The 21,303-nt window shown below is 41.7% G+C and overlaps 1 protein-coding gene and 1 non-coding gene across 2 annotated transcripts in view; one reads left to right on the top strand and one right to left on the bottom strand.

Moving 5' to 3' along the window:
• FBXW4 (F-box and WD repeat domain containing 4) overlaps window positions 1-21,303 on the top strand; it is an 85,696-nt gene that overhangs the window by 8,275 nt on the left and 56,118 nt on the right. Inside the window, exons 2-5 of the mRNA XM_068961594.1 lie at window positions 8,720-8,815; window positions 11,875-12,060; window positions 12,495-12,627; window positions 18,994-19,088. Coding sequence (XP_068817695.1) covers window positions 8,720-8,815; window positions 11,875-12,060; window positions 12,495-12,627; window positions 18,994-19,088 — 510 coding nt within the window. The remainder of the gene's footprint in view (window positions 1-8,719; window positions 8,816-11,874; window positions 12,061-12,494; window positions 12,628-18,993; window positions 19,089-21,303) is intronic.
• TRNAE-UUC (transfer RNA glutamic acid (anticodon UUC)) lies at window positions 11,245-11,318 on the bottom strand. Its single transcript has one exon. It is a non-coding gene; the product is annotated as a tRNA-Glu (tRNA).

Below are 21,303 nucleotides of genomic sequence, written 5' to 3'. Positions count from 1 at the left end.
TAGAAACTGGTGATGTAAAAACGTTCTGAGTGGCGTCTGGTTCATGTTCTCGCCATCTCTTCATCCAGGCTGCAAGGGCACCAGTGATTTTGAAGCCTGGCCACTTGGACTGAGAACCTGTTTTGGTGATTAATATGGAACACAATCACAAGATTAAAAATGAGAAAAAAAAACAACCCTGGGAAGCAGAGCAGTATAATTATTCCTCACATTTCAGATGGGGAGCCCAGGGAAAAGTCATTGTAATGATATGAGAACCAAGTTCACTTCTGAGTCTGGTAGTGCCTGATTCATGACTCAGAAGATGGCCTGTTCACAAAAAATAGTGGCATCTTTCTTGCCATTGTTTATTGTTAGAAGGTGCTAGATCAGCCTTTCTGAAAGCTGTATTGTGGGATTCTTGAAAAACTGATTCTGTGATTAAATGAGTATGGGAAATGCTGTGCTCCATATCCCCTCTCTTGAGAGCTCACAATGCCCATTGGTAAGTTAAAGGAAGTCCTGTACCAGAGAGATCTATTTATTTTTGTTTCAGCATTGTCCAAAATGTTTTGGACATCAAATTCTTTTTTCTCCTGCTTAATATCTCCTAATGTCTTGCATAATACAAACACTGATCAAGTGCCCTGGAAATTTAGAAGTTGACCAATAGCAGGAGGAAATGAGTGTGAACACGGTCTTAAATCCTAAACCCACATAAAAAATCAGGGTTATGCCTGTTGCTTTGGACAACTTTGGCATGTGGGTGCCACGTTAAGATACTTCATCTGCTCGTATTCCTTTCCTTGAGCTTCTCTAGCATAAGAATTTGGTGGCCTTGGTTGAATTTCTGAAGGTGTGGTATTTTGTACATTTTTAGGAAAGGCCTTTGGAGCTTGAAGGTAGTGTGTCTAGGCTCTTGAAAATCTGTAAGTCTTGTTGAAAGTGTGACTTGCCGAAGGGAGAACTGTACTTTTGAGAACTTGCTTAAGCAGTTCCTAGACAGTATCTATCAAAATACCTATTATACTAGGAACAAGGTTCTTACCTTTTGTGTCTAAAACATATTTTTGTGTGATAGAACTTTTGATAGTACATTAAAGGATTAAAAGATGAATGTCTTCTTTTAAAAAAGCTGGCTTCAGAAAGTTGAAAAACCTGTCCATTTACTTGCTTTGGTATGTTAATGTCTGAGTAGAACTGTTTACTGCCCTGACCTTGTACTCTTATATCTTTAGAGGTTAAGTTCATGTATGTTGCTCTGCACATGCAGTCTTTGTTTTTTTTGTAGCAAATTGTGTCATGAGCCATATTGTGGCTCAGCAGTTTGTCTGACAGATATTTTCATAAAAATGTGGATCTTTGGTTGAGTGAAAATAAGGTCTATAAATCATTAAAAAATTTATAGCAGACTTATTTAAGGTTCCTGGTATATCACTGCTCTGAAGCATACTGGTTGAGATCCATTTTTAGAAATACTGAGAGTTTTAAAACTCAATTTTGTGGAAATTATGACTGTATTGGACAACCGAGGCATACAGCTATGCAAAGCTAACAGTGCCAAAGTTTACTGTAGGTTCAGTCTAAGGGTACACATGAGAAAGAGAAGAATGTTGGAGGAGTCAGGGAAGTAGCAGCTTGAAGCTGGATTTTGAAGAATGGATGGATTTGACTAGGTCCCACAGTGGGAAGTAAGCATTTGTTGGGGACAAAGGTAGGCTGATCTGGCAATATAGGAGAAGATATGGGGATAGGAATGTAAAAGAGATATGGCTTGGTGGGAGTTCAGTTGCGGAGTGTGAAGCCCTGGGAGGTGAGGTTGAACAAGTATGGGGAGCTGACGTTTGGAGGCCTTTCAAGGGATATTTGGGTCTGCTCCATGCTCTCCTTGTGCTCTCTGTCCTGTCGTCATGCTGGGCATGTTCTCTGTAATCTCACTTCACCTTGGGTGTTGAGGCTGTTCCCTATTCCTGGCCTGAAGGATAAGAGTTTAACACAATATATGGTTTTTCATTGATTTAATTTGAACCTTAATTATAGACCTCTGCTCCTGAGGCCATTGGAGGATTTAGTCTAACATATGTATGAATGAAGAGTTCGAAGCTTCTTGTCTTGGACTGTTTAAATATTTGTGTATACATTAAAGCTAAAGTCTTAGTCTTGGTAGCAGCACTGGTAGGCACAGGCTGTATGGGGGAAATCTGCTTACCAGTGAGCAAAAAGAGCAAAGAAATTGAGAAAATGTTGAATTAAAACTCCAAGCCCTAGGCATCATTTTTCATAGTCCCGTCCCCGCTCCTTAGCCCAGTGCCCCTTGAGATGGCCTTGTTCTGTGCTTGTGGACAGATACCCTCCTCTCCTGAATTCCTAAGGCAGCAAGATGTTATATTTATGGAGATCATGTCAGTCAGCAGGTAGGTAGCATGCACGGTATCAAGGGGAATCAAACTTCAAGATGAGCCAGAGAGGAAAATTGATTTGTGATCCAGGAGGTTTCTGATCTCAGAGACTGTGTGGATATGACTTCTCTAGTATACTCACACCTCCCCACTTCATCCCTCAGCCATTTTTCTTCAAATTCAGTTTATTTACTTGCTTTTGGTTTGGAGTGTGAATGAGGAGAGGTGAAATGAAAGGGAACTCTAGATAACTGCCTAGATTAATTTCTGTCCCTCTGGACTCACTGTTGCCAAGATTCTAAGGGGCCTGATAGCTTACTGTGGGTGCATGTTGTGTTGTTTTTGTTTAAAATAGGTCATGCACCCAGGAATGCAGTCAAACTATAATGGTGACTAAGTGCCGGAAAGCTGAGAGGGAGGGGGGCCAAGTGGAAAAATGAGCCTGAGGCAAGAGAAAAGAGGGCTGGGAAAATGGAAGTTCCACCAGGCCCACGGGCCAGGTTAGAGATTTCTCCATGCATTAACAGCTGCGCCAGAGGTTTATTTACAGGGCACTAATCATTTTGGGGGGAGCACCCCCACTTTATACCACTAACTGTCAAAGGAACAGCCAACCGGAGAGTGTTTCTGGGATGGGAAGCAAGAGTCCCTGCTGAATTCCCAGGGGCACCTGCTCCTGTCTTTTCAATCTCTTTGGATGCCTTGTTCTACCAACTCCCTTTAACTAGGCTGTGATAGGTCCCCACAGGGAGGGAGGGCTACTTGTTTTCAGAGAGAGGATTTTTTTTTTTTTTAATTCCTCCTGATTTTTCAGGTGCTAAAGCCAGTAAGAATATACATATGATTTGGCCACCAACTAGGGAAATTAACCATCAGGAAGAATTGAACAAACAAAAGGGAGTTTAAAAAAAAGCTGCATTAAGCTGCTTTTAGCAAAGTGGTACTGTTTTTCACTATTTCTCAAGTGAAAGCCAAGTGGAACGTTTTTTTAGAGCTGAAATTTGTTTTGAAGGGCCAGAGCCAAGTACTTTGATTATGTTGTTGTTTGTGGGAGAGGATGCCTGCACCTGCTGCTTGGTAGCAGCTTCTAAAGTTCAACTTTGAAAGTTTCTTGCTGCTGTGATCAGGCCCTCAGGGCAGTGTTTTGTTTGACCTTTAGTAAAGTGTCACCAAATGGCATTTAAGTGACCAGGGAGATGAGAGAAGTATTGTCCTTATCCTTATTCAGGAAGTATATTGATTCTTTCCCCCTTATTTCCTTCTTGCTATGATCCAGAATATTCAATTTTTGCTTTCACCTTTACCTACTAACTTAGAGCTAAAACTGAGGACCATAAAAGACAGTTAACAGGATGGACCAAAACAATTGAAGTCTTAATGAAAAAGATTAGACTTGCTGCTAAATTTTATCTCCAAGTCTTCTCCCAGATATGAAAGAGGATTGTTTCTAGCTAACCTCAGTTTTCTAACCATTTAGCAGTAGTGTAGATTGCCATCTAGAAATGTGAAACTGAGGACTGTGTTCACTCAGTGGAAGAATTCAGTAATATATTTTAGCTTTAACATGTGTGTAACCCAAATCCTAATCATTCAGCCTGACTTTAAAAGAATAATTTCTAAGAGATGTAATTAAATTAGAAGAAAAATAAATGATTATTAGATTATCTATAGTGATGTCACCATTTGTCAATATAAACTACTCTATATAAAAAGTAAATAACCTTTTTCATAGTGATTTGTAACTTACCTGTTACTTTGTTTTAATTGTCATTTTAAAACATCACAATTGCATGAAATACTGTCTTTATTTCATATGTGCAGAAAATGGACAATAGAAAAATTAGGTAACCACGGTCGTAAGAGGCAGGACTGGGGCTCGGATAAGTTTCCTACATTTGCATTCTGTGCCTTTCTCACAACTTCATTTAATCTATTAGTTAAATGAAATGCAATAAAAAGGTTAAAGTTAAAATGAAAAGACCAAACTATCAGCAGTTATGTGATGCATATTAAAAAGAAATACTCATTTCCTAAAACTCCATCTGTTTACCTCTTCTGAGCTATTTATGGGTATATAGTTTTATGTAGTATCTTTATAAATTAGACTTTGTTTTAAAATTACCACTACTGTTGTAGTAATATCCAAAATGTTTTGCAGTGTTCACATTTGTCATTTCTCATAGCTATATTTATTCTATTGCATTAGTAAACCATTTTCCCCCACAGATAGACATTTGGGCTATTTCTAGATTTCAGCTCTTAATATATAGCTGTAACTATAAATATATTTGTAAAAAATATTTTTCTTTTGAATTATTTCTTTGTGAGACAGTGTTGGGAATGCTGGGTCGGAAGCTGTCCTGTAACAACTTTTCTTGACAGAGTTCCTTTCTGGAAGACTGTACTAGCAAGCCACCAGCAATATGTAAAGAAACCCAAAGCCTTTTATCAAACCAAAGCTAGCATGTGATTTTTCCACTTAATAGATGTGAGGTGGTACTTTATTAATTGTTTTAATGTGCATGTTTGTAAACTCTTATTGTTTCAGGATGTTTCTGTAGTGTTTATCATGTGAACACTGTGTGCCTGTTCTTATCTGCTATTGGATATTAATGACTGGGTATCGGAGACAGGCTGTTATCCTGATAGATTTTTATCAGTCCCTTAAAAGCTTTAGGGATAAAACTTGTACTCATAGCATTAATTGTTAGCCTTCCCCTACTATGTTACTTTCATTTTATTCTTTTTTTTCCTTCTATACACTATTTAAAATTTAAATACTTGAAAACCTTCTAGTTAAAAATCTTTTAAATTTACTCTTTCATTTGGGGAAAATATACATATTATGATATGAGATGAGAATTTTTTGCTCTATTGCTATCCAGTTTTATCAAAAGCATTATTATTTTAATGACTGTTTTTATCTTTACCAAAATATTACATTGTAAAAAAATTGGGAAATAACATAAAGAAAAAAGTAAAAACACCCAAAGTTGGCTACCCAGAGTTGACTATTTTAGAGTCTGTTCTTCTAGACATGTATGTTTTTCTTCTTTCCTTTCTTTCTAGTAAGGCTGGGAGATGTTATACAAACAGCCCTAATTAAGTAGTGATTTCTTTCCTTACTTTACTTTGTTGCATATTAAATTCATATCAGTTTGGGTCATTTCTGGCAAAGATTGACGTGAAATAATGGATATATAAAAATCAAAATGTCTGCATGGGAAAAATACTACAAAGTAAAAGCAAATAGTAAATTAGGAAAAGATTGACATCACAGAATATATAAAGAGCCTTTACAAACACACAAGTAAAAGACCATAAGCCTAATTGGAAAAGGGACAAAGGACATAGATGAGCATTTCGCAGAAGAAATGGCTTTCAGACATGACCAGATATTCAGTCTTAGCCATAATTAGAAAAAATACATGTTTGCACAACAGGGAGGAATCTTTTTTTGCTTCTTAGAATGGCAAAAGATAAAAAGAAATTTTAAAAGTTTTAAAGGAAAGATGTACCCATCTGAATGCAGAGTTCCAAAGAATAGCAAGAAGAGATAAGAAAGCCTTCCTCAGTGAGCAATGCAACGAAATAGAGGAAAACAATAGAATGGGAAAGACAAGAGATCTCTTCAAGATGTTAGAGATACCAAGGGAACATTTCATGCAAAGATGGGCACAATAAAGGACAGAAACAGTATGAACCTAACTAACAAAAGCAGAAAATATTAAGAGGTGGCAAGAATACACAGAAGAACTGTACAAAAAAGATCTTAATGACCCAAATAACTATGATGGTGTGATCACTCAGCTAGAACCAGGCATCCTGGAGTCCGAAGTCAAGTAGATCTTTGAAAGCGTAACTATAAACAAAGCTAGTGGAGGTGATGGAATTCCAGCTGAGCTATTTCAAGTCCTAAAAGATGATGCTGGGAAAGTGCTGCACTCAATATGCCAGCAAATGTGGAAAACTCAGCGGTGGTCACAGGACTGGAAAAGTTCAGTTTTCATTCCAATCCCAAAGAAAGGCAATGCCAAAGAATGTTCAAACTATCACACAATTGCAGTCATCTCACATGCTAGCAAAGTAATGCTCAAAATTCTCCAAGCAAGGTGTCAATGGTACGGGAGCTGAGAACATCCAGATGTTCAAGCTGGATTTAGAAAAGGCAGAGGAACCAGAGATCAAATTGCCAACATCCGTTGGATCATAGAAAAAGCAAGAGAATTCTAGAAAAACATCTGCTTTATTGATTATGCCAAAGCCTTTAACTTTGTGGATCACAACAAACTGCACAATTCTGAAAGCGATGGGAATACCAGACCACCTAACCTGCCTCCTGAGAAATCTGTTTGCAGGTGAAGAAGCAACAGACCCATATGTGGAGCAATGGACTGGTTCCGAATAGGGAAAGGAGTACGTCAAGGCTGTATATTGTTACCCTGCTTATTTAACTTCTATGCAGAGTACATCATGTGAAATGCTGGGCTGGATGAAGCTGCTGGGAGAAATATCACCAACTTAAGATATGCAGATGACACCACCCTTATGGCAGAAAGCAAAGAGGAACTGAAGAGCCTGTTGATGAAAGTGAAAGAGGAAAGCGAAAAAACGGGCTTAAAATTCAACATTCAAAAAATGAAGATCATGACATCCGGTCCCATCACTTCAGGCAGTTAGATGGGGAAACAATGGAAGTAGCGACAGACTTTATTTTCTTGGGCTCCAAAATCACTGCAGATGGTGACTGTAGCCATGAAATTAAAAGACACTTACTCCTTAGAAGAAAAGTTATGACCAACCTAGGCAGCATATTAAAAAGCAGAGACATTACTTTGCCGACAAAGGTCCATCTAGTCAAAGCTATGGTTTTTCCAGTAGTCGTGTATGGATGTGAGAGCTGGACTGTGAAGAAAGCTGAGTGCCGAAGAATTGATGCCTTTGAACTGTGGTGTTGGAGAAGATTCTTGAGAGTCCCTTGGACTGCAAGGAGATCAAACCAGTCAATCCTAAAGGAAATCATGCTGAAGCTCCAATACTTTGGCCACCTGATTCGAAGAACTGACTCATTAGAAAAGACTCTGATGCTGGGAAAGACTGAAGGCAGGAGGAGAAGGGTATGACAGAGGATGATATGGTTGGGTGGCATCACTGACTCAATGGACATGAGTTTGAGCAAGGTCTGGGAGTCGGTGATGGACAGGGAGGACAGTGATGGACTGCAGTCCATGGGGTCACAAAGAGTTGGACACAACTGAGCGACTGAACTGAATTGAAGATGATGAAAAATAAGGAAAGACTGAGAAACTACTGTTAGACCAGAGGAGACTCAGGAGACACAACTAGATACAATGTGGGTACTAGATGGGATCCTGGGAAGATCTGTCCTGTGACTAGTCTTGTGTAAGTCTTCCTGTGAGCATATGTTTTCAGTTCTTTTGAGTAATGGCCTGTAGCTTGCCAGGCTTCACTATCTGTGGAATTCTCTAGGCAAGAATACTGGACTGGGTAGCCATTTCCTTCTCCAGGGTATCTTCCTGACCCAGGGATTGGATTTGAGTATCCTGCATTGCAGGCAGATTCTTTACTGTCTGAGCCCCTATGAAAGCCTCAATTGCTGGGTCATAGTAGGTGTATGTTTAGATCAATAATAAACTGCCAGACTTTTTCCCAAAGTGGCTGTACCGTTGTCATCTCTCACCAAGAATGTAGGAGAGTTCCTTGTTAGACTTCAAAATATATACATATGCAAGGAGGATTTCCTCATATTTGGGGGGTATAAACCTCTCAGTCAAATATATGTTTTGTGAATACTTTTTCCCAGACTGTGGTTTGTGTATTCATTTTGATGGGCAGAAAATTTTAATTTTGATAAAATCTAATTTGTTGGATATTTCTTTTGTATTATTGCTTTGTGTGTCTTAAGAAACTGTTGTCTACTTTGAGTCACGAGCTATTTTTATATTTTTTCCTCTGACAGCTTTATAGTTTTAGATTTTATGTTTAAATCTGTGATCTATTTTTAATTAATTTTTTTGTATGGTGTGAGGTAGAGATATTTTCCACATGGCTAGCCAGGTACCAGTACTCTTTGTTACCCTCGCTCTGTTAGATTGCTTTGGCATCACTATGGACACTGCAAAGCATGGGCTGTTCTTTTCGGCTCTCTTGATTATCCTAATGTGGAGAGAGAAGAGTTACCTCTTTCATATCTCCTAACCCCTTCACTTCTATCCAGATATTTTCTGGATGTTCCTGAGTCCTGACTCATAAGCCCAGGGAGTTTTCTGTGGTTGTCAGTGAGTTGTAGTGACTGGATTATCTCCTCTGTCTGGACATAGGATGGCCAGTGTACCAGTAAAGGAACGAGTGAAGGTATCTCAGAACTGGAGGTTGGGGCGCTGCCGAGAGGGGATTCTGCTGAAGTGGAGATGCAGGTAAGTAGCCTCTTGACTCCTTTAAAGCTCCCTGGGACATAAAAGCATACTGGGAATGAAAAATCTAGTCCGAGCTGGAGTATAAATGTGCCTGACTTGGGTGATGAGCCAGTGTTGATTCTTTAAACACCACAAAGGGGACATCAGAAGGACAACTTTTTTTCACATTAAAAAAAAGATTCCCCCCCCCCAAATGTACTTCAATTTAACAGAGCCTGTATTTTTATGATTATAAAAATAATAAATGTTCATTGTAGAAATTTGAAAAAAAGAAAAAGTTAGAGAAGAAAATAAACTTATCTAAATCCTACCACTCAGAAGTAACCTCTGTTAATACACCTCATCAAAAGAAAGAAATGAAGCCAATACTCCACCTCATCTTGTTTTATAATTTTTTTTTTTTGAAGTTCTACTCTAGGGAATTACACCTTCCCTCCTGGCTTCCTGTAGTGCTCTCCCCTACTTTTATTAAAAAGCTAAATAGGATCTGAAGGTTTGGATATATATGTTATAGGAGGCAGAGCTTAGAAAAAAATGGCAGGAGATTTAAATAATGGCTTTGGCACTGCTGATGCCACAGATTTTATACCTCACTGATGCTAAATTATTCCAGTTATTATTTCATTAGTCACCAAAAAGTACTCCTTGTTGATTGGTTGGAATGGACAGGGAACAGCATGATTCCACATTCCAGCTGACCTGGACCTCTGCTCGCAGGGCCAGGCAGGCTTTTTCATGTGATGAAGGAGTGTCCGGAGTTGCTTGTGTCCAGCTTCTGCTGCTTTCACTGACCCGAGTTCCTGTGAATTATGTGGTAGTGGTGATGGTAAAGAAACTTGGGAAGAAAGATGAATTTGTATGACAAAGGGCTTTACCTTCTGCTTCCTATTTGACTTTTATTGCCAGAAGAAAGAGTTTATTTCTCTATCAGGGTTTTGTTCCTGATGTCTCTTTGGACTGGTTTCAAGCAGTGTGGCAAATAAATACACAAAATGGTTACTAGGCTGCCCCGGGATTCTCCACTGTTCACCTGGCATGAACCTGGTTTCTTGTGCTGGGCAAATGGCTATTTACCAGATGGCTCTAAACACATGAATTCCAAACCCTTCTGTTTGTTGCCCACTTGAGTATGCCACAAACTTGTGCAAGGGCATGTTGAAGAGGAATGTGCGTAATGAATGAGAGTGCAGGCATCTGTACACTATACATGTTCCATATAATATATGCACACACTTGTTAAAACCTCATGTGCAGAAACTAGTTGCTACAAAGTCCAAGCTGCATTTAATGGTCCGTCAAGTCAATTTGCAGAACTTTTGTACATTCCCATGACGCTTGTATTAAGGAGTCTGGGGAAGAAACAGCCCAGTTTGCTCAGACAGACTTGGCAGTGGGAGATGGTGTCTCTATAAATGGGGAGGAATCATCTGTCCCTATGCTTTGCTTGGGACATGGTAGCTCGAGGACCCTGCTGTGGTGTAAGACAGGCTGTGGAGATGTACCTTGGGAAAGGAGCTTAGTCCCCACCAGAGAGCATGGTGTCTGGCAGAGTCCTCTTTGTTTTTAAGGCTTACTCCATGCCATGGGACTGGTCTGTGGCTTCCAATGTTTCTTCCTCCTGCCAGATTGTGGTTAGAATCTTTTAACTGTTTGTGGATTTCTCTTATCAGCTTTCTGTGAGAGCCAATCATTTCTCTGTAGTCACTGAACTGTAGTACACTGCTCTGGAGCTATGTTTTGCCATTGCCACACTTAGGCTTTAGTACAGAAACTTAGATATCCTCTGAGAGGATCTAGGTATTTACTCTGTACATTAGCATCCTTTCCTAAATGGCTTTATTCCTTTCACTTAAAAGTAGCCCCTTTGCTCTAGTAGGACAAGGGAATGGGGCTTCCCTGGGCTCACTCTTCTCTTTTCTTTATCACACCCTAACTGATCTATTGGGAAAAAGGTGTGTATGGGAGTCTTGGAATCTTGAAACTTACCACTTTATCTTCAGATCAGTGAGGACACAGAATGAAAGAAAATTATTTCATCTGAGTGGAAGGTTTCTTTTTGCTCTTCCCCACCCCTCAATTATTGCTTTTTTTTGAGGGGGGTTGCTCTGTCTACTCAAAAGAAGTCTGTAGGTAGCCAGTAATTCAAGTCTTAAACATTCTCCATTTATTTATTTAGGCACCATGGGTAGCTGGGCTTCCTTGGTGGCTCAGATGGTAAAGAATCTTCCTGCAATGCAGGAGACCTGGGTTTGATCCCTGGGTCAGGAAGATCCCTTGGAGAAGGGAATGGCTACCCACTCCAGTATTCTAGCCTGAAGAATTCCAAAGACAGAGGGTCCTGGCAGGCTACAGTCCATGGGGATCACAAACAGTCAAACACAACTGATCAACTAACACTTTGACTTTCACGTGGGTAGCTAGGGGGATAGTTCCCTGACCAGGGGTTGAACCCCGGGGCCCTGGCAGTGAAAGTACCAAGTCCTAATCACTGGACCACCAGGGAACTCCCAAGCATTCTCCTTTTAACAGTGACTATTTAATGGGTCTTTTATTCTGACTTTCCAAGGAAGATAAGTAAATGAAAGTCACTCAGTCATGTACATTTCTTTGAGACCCCATGAACTATACAGTCCATGGAATTCTCCAGGCCAGAATACTGGATTGGGTAGCCTTTCCCTTCTCTAGGGGATCTTCCCAACTCAGGGATCAAATCCAGGTCTCCCATTTTGTGGGTGGATTCTTTACCAGCTAAGCCACAAGGGAAGCCAAAAGAAGATAGGGTCACCACAAAGCTTAATCACTCTAGTTTTCTAGGGAAATAATGATAAAGAAGATATTTCTAGGGAAATAGTGATAAAGAAGATAGGGTCACCACAAAGCTTAATCACTCTAGTTTTCTAGGGAAGCCTAAGGGAAGGTAGTAGTTTTGAAGGAGGGGAGTGAGATATAGACTTAACCTTACAGGTAATGCTAAGGATTGGTCAGCCTTTCTAAAGACTGAAGTTGAATTTCCCTGCTATATCTTGATGATTCTTAAATTTTGTTTTTCATCTCTGCAGTCAGATGCCCTGGATGCAGCTAGAGGGTGATTCTCTGTACATATCCCAGGCTAATTTCATCCTGGCCTATCAGTTCCGCCCAGATGGTGCCAGCTTGAACCGGAGGCCCCTGGGAGTCTTTGCTGGACATGATGAGGACGTTTGCCACTTCGTGCTGGCCAACTCGCATATTATCAGTGCAGGAGGGTAAGTGCTGCAGGCTTCTCCTTCCTTCCTCCTCAGTATTCTTCAGAGACCTTCTGCCTGCCTCTGACTTTTCTGTCTCTACTCCAAAAGGATGAGTAGGGAGACTAGAAGAAGGGGTAATGTTTTTTTTTCCATTTAAAGCAGGTACTTAATAGGGTAAGCTGGAAAAGGAAAACAAGAAGAACCTTTAATGAAAAGGGAACCTGCTTTTGATACTCTCAAGGGGGAGATTTGTTTCGTCTCTCAGCTTTCTTCAGCCCCAAGTGTACTGAAGAAGTAAAGATATGTAGAAACTCAGGACCTTATTGGGCTGAATTGCCTAAAGCTTAGCAAATTGGAAGTCATTGGAGATTTGGGCTGTTTCTGTAGACTTGTTCTCTTCCTGCAGAGAAAGTAATTGGCTCTCAGAGGTTGGCTGCTTATTTCTCTCCTAGAGATGGGAAGATTGGTATTCATAAGATTCATAGCACCTTCACTGTCAAGTACTCGGCCCATGTACAGGAGGTGAACTGTGTGGACTGCAAAGGGGGCATCATTGTGAGTGGCTCCAGAGACAGGACAGCCAAGGTGAGATCTCCTCCTTACATACTGCTATTCCCTCTTGTCTATAGGGAGTGGGGAGGGAGGGGGTGGATAGGAGCTTGAGTTTCAGGATTGGCGGAGGGCATTGAGTTGGGGCAACAGGGGAACGGTACAATAAAGAACTCACTTATGTGCCTCTGGCATGCAGCTTGCCATGCCAGGCTGTGTCCCTGCCAGCTGGCCTGGGAAAGGAGTGGACAGTGGCTGGGAAGTTTGCCACTCACTTGAAATGTGGCGTGAACTCAAAAACAGAGGGCCTGGCCAGCTTTTCCTCCCTGAGCTGAGTTTCCTCAAGTTTGTGGGTTGAGTTCTAACCCCAATATTTTATTTTAAAATCTCCCACCTTTTGCTCACTCTGTGTTTGGGAAGGTTAATTTTTTACCACCTTGTTTATAAGGAATCGGGCTGATAATTAAAATATGTTTTTACTGCTTCTCTGGAGAGTGATGTGGTTAGTAAGCAGTGGAAAGACAATGAGAGGAGGGCATTGTTTGTTGTGTCATTGCCAAGTTGCCTGGTTGAAACTCAGACATCTGCCAAGGCCCAACAGAATGAGACTGATAAGTAGCATGACCCCTGCTTTATGGACTCAGCTCCTTCATGTCTGGGTTAAATAGGCTTCCACATGTGAGACAGAGAAGAACTTTCTCCATCTCTGTGTCTATCCCTTGCCAGGGCTCATACATGCCTGGTCCTTTGGGGCTGCTGTGGGAACTTTGCTGACAATTCAGTTGATGGTGCAGGAAGCTTGATAGGTTCTTGCTTGTGTGTTTCCCAGCGTCTGGAGACTCCACATTGCTAACAGGAGCAAAATGCTTGTCCATGTCAGCTAATGGGGCTCTATACACATGGGGCAGAGGACTCAAGAGAGAGAAGTTGCAGTCTTTACTAACTTCTGACTCCATGTTCTCTTTACTGATTATACCTTCATGTAAAAATGTTGCTAATTTATGTAAAAAGGACTAAATATGTTCCTTTCTATTTAAGGAAGTTTCTCCTCCCTTTGCTAATTTTTTTCTTATACTTTGTATTCTGTCCAAGAAATGTGCTCATCAGCACAGGGAGCCTGAGAAAAATTCAGAAAATCTTTCAAACCAACATGGAAACTGAATTTCTTTTATCCAAATCCTCCACCCCATACTTATTTCACATTTCTGATTGGTCACCATCTTTGTACCATTCCTTGCAAAAAGACTAGCCTTAATTTTGCTATACTTCTCAGAAGACAGTTTTCTTAGAAACCTTTTGTACATGTGTGACCTAGACATTCTTGTCTCATTCTAGCATTGTATCGTCATGGCTTCAAGTTTCTCTGGGAAACCTTCAATGATCTCTGTTTCGTCCATCTGTTTCTCTGTAGTCTGCCACCCAGGGCAGTGCACAACTAAGTTTTATGACCATATGTAGCAATTCATGGTATAGACTGGTTACAGGTGAAGATTGACAGCAATTTTACTTGGAATATTGGGTTAGTTTCATGTTTTAAGTACAACTATTTAGTGTTTTAGAGTTTTTAAGCATTAAAATCAGTACTCTAATTCTCAAATTGTCACTATAGTACATTCCTATTCCTTTTGAAGATTTCTTTTTAGTCAGTGACAGAATTCTTCCCTTGGTTCAACTCCAGGAAGCTAGTCAGCTATTTTGGGGGTTCCCAGTGACCTCTAGGCCAGCTCATCTTTTCTGGCTTTCAGTAGCTGCTTCTGTCCCCTCCTTCTATTGTTGTCTTTGCATTTAGCCACCTTCATCTTCCTGGACCATTTTCATGTTACCCACAGTTAGCCTTTTATAACTGACTCTCCATTTCTTTTTGGTGACATCTGTAATTCTCCAGCTGCTTCTACAGGTTTCTAAAACCGGAACCTACATAAGAACTTACTCATGTTCATCTGTAAACATCTGTAGAGCCCTGACCCTGACCCAAGTTTCAGAATTACTGTGACTTAGCTTGGATTGCCTCTCTGGACTGACTTTAGTGAGACTGGCTCCATCCTGAGATGTGATAGAATGGTAGCTTACATTCCTGCTGGGTCTGGGGCAGGACTGATCATTTGTTCGTTTTCTCCCTTTTTTCTTCATTCTGATAAGTGCCTACTCTATGTGAGGCTTCAAAGGGGAAGAAGATGGTCTTTCTTTAAGGGGCACTGAGACTGCATGCACTAGCTATGAAGCTGGTTGGAAGTGGCCAGGTTAGTGAAGCTGTAAGGCTCTAGGGAAACGGCCAGAGAGTTTTGAGTTCAGAGGGTTCACATCTGACTTGGAAGGGGAGATTTTATGAAGGAGGGGACATTTGAACTGTTTTTTTTATTTTTATTTTTTATCTTTTAGGTATTTTTCAGTGCCTAGGTTTGCTTTTTTTGTTTTATAATAACATAGAATGTACAGGCACTGTGCTAATAAGTCCTTTACATTTATTCATTTTCTCATTTTATTCTTTACTGTAATTTTCCCCCACAAAATTATAGTCATAATATATCTATTTTTAAAATTGATTATTATTGGAGTGTAGTTGATTTACAGGGTCGTGTTAGTTTCTGCTGTACAGCAAAATGAATCAGTTATACATATACTTATATCCCCCTTTTTTTAGAGTCTATTCTCATATAGATCATTACAAAGCATTGAGTAGAGTTCCCTCAATCTCTCAATCTCAAAGTAGAGATCTTTTTTAGTTATCTGTTACTCTGTTTTTCATATAGTAGTGTGTATGTGTCAATCCCAGTCTCTCAATTTATCCTCCCCACCACGTCCCCCTTGGTAACCATTAGTTTGTTTTCTATGTCTGTGACTCTTGTTTCTGTTTTGTAAATAGGTTCATTTGTACCATTTTTTAGATTATACATACAAGTATTATCATATGATATTTGTCTTTTTTCTGTCTGACTTACTTCACTTAGTATGACAGTCTCCAGGTCCATCCAAGTTGCTGCAAATGGCATTATTTCTTTCTGTATTATGACTGAGTAATATTCCATTGTATGAATGTACCACATTGTTATCCCTTCCTCTGTCGGTGGATATGTGTTGCCTATTGTGAATAGTGTACAGTGAACATTGGGGTACATATATCTCTTCAGATTATGGTTTTCTCTGGATCTGTGCCACAGTGGTATTGGTAGATCATATGATAGCTCCATTTTTAGTTTTTTTATGAAACCTCCCTACTGTTCTCCATAGTGGCTGAACCAATTTACATTCTTACCAAAAGTTTAGGAGGGTTCCCTTTTCTCCACACCCTCTCCAGCATTTATTGTTTGTAGATTTTTTGATGATGGCCATTCTGACTGGTGTGAGGTGAGATCTCATTGTAGTTTGTTTTGCACTCCTTCCCTGATAGCTGGGTTGGCCTGTGATGCAGGAGACCTGGGTTCAATCGGGAAAGGCTATCCACTCCAGTATTCTGGCATGGAGAATTCTATGCACTGTATAGTCCATGGTGTTGCAAAGAGCTGGGCACGATTGTGCGACTTTCACATAGTGTATCTTATGTATACCCTGCTGTGTCTACTTTATTTTTTAAGGTTTTCTATTATTGTTATAAATTATTGGTCATCTTTAATGGCTTCACAATGGAACTTATAATTTAGTTATTATTTTTCCTGTTGGATGTTTATATCTAGCTTTTCCTATAGTAATAAGAACCACCATTATTGATGCCTAATGCCTGCCAAATACTGTGCTTCTGTGCTAGGTGCTTTACACTTAGCTTCACTTTTCTACACTGCAGCCCTAAGAGATAGGCGTTACTACTACTACTACTACTGCTAAGTCACTTCAGTCGTGTCCGACTCTGTGCAACCCCATAGACGGCAGCCCACCAGGCTCCGCCATCCCCAGGATTCTCCAGGCAAGAACACTGGAGTGGGTTGCCATTTCCTTCTCCAATGCATGAAAGTGAAAAGTCAAAGTGAAGTCGCTCAGTCCTGTCCGACCCTCAGCCACCCCATGGACTGCAGCCTACCAGGCTCCTCCATCCATGGGATTTTCCAGGCAAGAGTACTGGAGTGGGGTGCCATTGCCTTCTCGGAGAGATAGGCGTTACCTCCCATTTTATACACGAGGAAACTGAAGCTAAGAAGTTATAAAATATTCCTAACATCAGAGATACATAAGTAGCAACTAGGGTTCAAACCCAGATTTGTCTAATTCTAAAGCCCTTAGGAGCTCTTCCTGCTAATGCAGCTGCAGGGAATATTTTTATCATTAGGTTTTTCTTGATTTTAGGATAATTTTCCTAGGATAGAGTCTCAGCATTAGAATTACCAGGTTCAAGGCTTTGGTCAGTTTAAGGGTGTTTATACATATTGCCAGTTGTTTTATAAAAGGACTGTCTATATGTCCACTTCCACTGAGTTATATCTTCACCAGGGATGAGTCTGTTTGGATTTGACCACTGAAGGTTAAGATGTGATCAGCATACTCATGTTTTGGTGGATGGTGTGCTCCTGGTGCAGGTCAAGAGGCCACTTTCCCTAGATTGTGCTTGAGAAATTGCAGCATGCTGCTGGAGCCACTCCTGGGAACCAGGAACTTTGTTCTGTGTTTTTTCACAGTGGGATCCAGCAGCCTGTTCAGTGAAGGACTCTAGTGAATTCTGGCCTTGAGCCATACTCACAGATTTTGTAATCACAGTCTTTAGTGTCTACCCACCCACCCCCAACAAGAACCTGTCTCCTCAGTAGTTTGCATCAGTTCAGTTCAGTTCAGTCCCTCAGTTGTGTCTGACTCTTTGCGACCCTATGAATCACAGCACGCCAGGCCTCCCTGTCCATCACCAACTCCCGAAGTTCACCCAAACTCGTGTCCATTGAGTCAGTGATGCCATCCAGCCATCTCATCCTCTGTCGTCCCCTTCTCCTCCTGCCCCCAATCCCTCCCAGCATCAGAGTCTTTTCCAATGAGTCAACTCTTCGCATGAGGTGGTCAAAGTACTGTAGTTTAAGCTTTAGCATCATTCCTTCCAAAGAAATCCCAGGGCTGATTTCCTTCTCTCTTCCAAGCTGAGCTGATCTGAAAGGGGACATTAAATGCATTTAGTTACTACCTAAGTGACCTGATCCAAAAGAATGAGCCAAAATCATGACATTCCAGGAAAAGTTGTGTTATTGACCTTTGTTTTCTGCCCTTCTTCATTCAGTATCTTCTTATTAAATTTATTTTCTTTTCCCTATGTTGGGAAAAGTAACTCACACCCTCCTCCCCCTATCATAGACACACAAAACCTAAGAAACACTTTCTCCTTTTTAGAGAACAGATATGTGATCCTAAGAAGTCAGGACCACCCCCACTCCATCACCTACCCCGTAAACTCAAGGAATGTCCTGAGAGTTCTTCCATCTAAGGTCCTGACTGACTTCCATGTGTTCCCCTTATAGCACTGTGGGGACCCTGAGAGGTCACTGATCCGTCTGGCTGCCTCCTCAGGATCCCTCCTCGGTTGCTGTCTGGGGACAGCCATGTACATCTGAGGTTTCCTCTCTGTTTGGTTAGAGGCTTAGTCCCCTGTGTGTGTCATCTAGGGTTGGGTGCGGTGAGGGGGCCTTGTGCTTAATGGGAGATTTCTAAATGCACTGACCACTGAGAGGGCTCTGTGAGTGTTGATTAGAGTTAAGCCCAGAGTGGCTGCTAATGTACATTCCTGACTGATAGGGACCAGATAATGTGCTCCAAGCAATATTTTTAACCTGTAGGAGATATGGAAGCTTAAAAGAGTTAAGCTTTTTTGCTACTTTTGGTGACACTAGGTGCTAAATTCCCTGCTGACATGAATAGCAGTGGATTCTGGGTATTATCAACAAACAAACAACAACACACCACCTTCCCACTTTGAAGTCCTCTTCTTCCATTCTTCCTTCCCTTGGATCTTTCTCTTTTATTCCTGTCTCTCTAATTCTACTCTAATTCTGTCTCTGTCCTCTCTTACTGGGCCTTGATCTTCTTCCATCTATCTACCTCTCCAAAGTAAAATCTTGGTGACAGATAGGAAAAGGAAAACCCATAAACACAGGGAGGTTACTGAGAGAGGTGAGCCTCCCCTGCTAATGCTTCTCAGTCAGATCCCAGTTGAGGAACGTGAAACTGATTCCCTAGTATAGTACTGGCTGCTGCTTAAGGGTTCTCAGGTGGAAGTGAGAGGGTGGTTAGGATTCGGAGTTGGCATCTCTCCAGGTGGTAGGTAAGGCAGAAACTGGAGAGGCCCCTCTGTGCTCCCCAGAGCTCTGTGTGTGCAGGACAGAAAGAGTCTCCATTCCCCCACCTGCTTGGGACAGGGACTCCACCTGGTGCATCTTTCCAGCCCCCCCACCCGATCCCAGGCAACGCCAACGAGAGCATCTCCTCTCCTGTTTCCAGGTATGGCCTTTGGCCTCAGGCCGGCTGGGGCAGTGCTTACACACCATCCAGACTGAAGACCGAGTCTGGTCCATTGCTATCAGCCCATTGCTCAGGTAAGGGAGATGTTTTGGGGTATGGTTTTGTCCTGTGAAATAATGCTTTTATTTTATAAGGCAGGTGGGCGTCATCAGGAGAGGCTTGGGGCCCATGTCCACTTGGGCTTGTGTGCAAAGTCATGTTTATGGAGTAGATTCATTGACAACTTGTAGCAGAAGTGCCGATTTTGATGATGGCTTTATCCTACCCTTTGGCCTGGCTGGTGTTTGTCTAGTTTTACCCATGACTAAGTCCATTCTGAAGGAGATCAGCTCTGGGATTTCTTTGGAGGGAATGATGCTGAAGCTGAAACTCCAGTACTTTGGCCACCTCGTGCGAAGAGTTGACTCATTGGAAAAGACTCTGATGCTGGGAGGGATTGGGGGCAGGAGGAGAAGGGGACAACAGAGGATGAGATGGCTGGATGGCATCACTGACTTGATGTACATGAGTCAGTGAACGGGAGTTGGTGATGGACAGGGAGGCCTGGTGTGCTGTGATTCTTGGGGTCGCAAAGAGTCGGACACGACTGAGTGACTGAACTGAACTGAACTGAAGTAAGCTTTGCATCCTGACTTCTTTTTTCTAGGCTTTCTTAAACCGAGGCAGAGCCTCTCCCCAAGCAGGATACGTAGACACCCTCTATGCACCTGCTCTATCAGAGTGTTTACCTGGTGTCTTCTCCCACTTCCTTTACCCTTCACTCCCCACCGAATGATCAATGGGAAAGCTGTAGGGCTGATACCCTCCAGCGTCAGGTTTAAGTCAGTCACTTGTTTTAGGAGAGAGTTGGTCCCTCTCTTTGCTCAGCCCCCTTCAGCCTTTTTCTTCTCACCCCAAGGAGGCTGCACCCCTCCTCCTGCCCCTTCCACAGCTCTCTTTCAAATTTTTTTTCTTCCTAAAGAATTAGAGCCGATTAGCCACGTCATTAATTCTTCAATTTGACGGCTGATATAGCAGGACCTGAAACACATTGCTGACCTCAGAGCATGGAGACCCCGTTCCTTAGCATATTGACGATGAGAGAAGTTAATTAAAATTCCACAGAGTGAAGGTGTCGGCTAACCTATAAACCTGTCGCGGTTCAGAACAAATCATTCTAGCAATCCTCAGAAAAAGGGAAGGAAAGAGCAGCAGGGAGTAGAGAGGCCTAAGTGTGTGGGAGCCAAGGGTGGAAAATGGAGCTGTTGGGCTCTGGCCCCTCCTCAGTTTCTTCCTGACGCTGCCCCCTTTAAAGCCAGTTAGCCAAGCTTGGGTGTCTGTGGGCTGGATATTTATAAGGGCGGGAAGTGACAGGTGGGCTGGTGACTTCATCTTGGTGCTTACCTGAGGACTTATGCTGGCTTACAGTAGATGGGTGGGCTGGGGTGTGATTGGTGGTGGAGGGATGCTTTTCAGGCTGGAGATGGCCCATGTGCTTCTTGCACGTGGATATAGGCCAGAGACATGTACAGGCTCCCCAGCATCCCCATCTTCGTATTCCTCTATTTCTGCCACCTCCTCTGGAGTGTGTTAGGCTACCTGTTAACAGGATAGAGCGTGGTAGCTGTTGAAGATGATGTTGATAAGAGAGGTTGAGGACAGAGTCTGCCTTAGTCACTAAGCAGTTTTGATCACAATAAACTGACTTTGGGTTTTGTTTTTGTTTTTTTGGCCACAACTTAGAAGCTGGATTTGAGGAAAGATCTAGCTTCTTAATATTACTAGCTCTGCTCTATAACCACCACTGCTACCAGCAGCTAACATATATTAGTCATGTGTTCTACGCCAGACCCTCTGCCAAGTCCTTGATAGGCCCCATCTTTGAAAACTGAGGTCTCATGTTTTCCTACAGTCTCCTTAAGAGTCTTCTTGGTGTCCATACATCTTGTTTTCTTGGTGTGCTTTCTTGCCCTGGGATGATTCCTTCACTCACTATTGAGTTTAACTTTTCCCCAAGTCCACAAATGTTTTGGACTATTTTAAAAAGTAGTTTGCATTTGGGATATGGTTGTTGTACTAAATGACCAGAGTATATGTTGGTATTCTCTTTGCTGCTTTTTGTCTTACCTCCAAAATATATTGGGATAGGGATTTTTCATCTTAGCATTAGATCCATTGCTTCTTACTGTGTCAGTGAATCTGAAACTTTCAGTAAACTCATCCATTTTCCCAGTCTGGAAAGACATTGCCTCCTAGGTGGAGGGCCTGCTCTGCGAATCTGGAATTCTGCTTTGCTGCTTGCAGAGTGGC

Source organism: Capricornis sumatraensis, chromosome 23, assembly GCF_032405125.1.
Source record: "Capricornis sumatraensis isolate serow.1 chromosome 23, serow.2, whole genome shotgun sequence".
NCBI lineage: Eukaryota > Metazoa > Chordata > Mammalia > Artiodactyla > Bovidae > Capricornis > Capricornis sumatraensis.
This window is presented reverse-complemented; position numbering and strand designations above follow the sequence as displayed.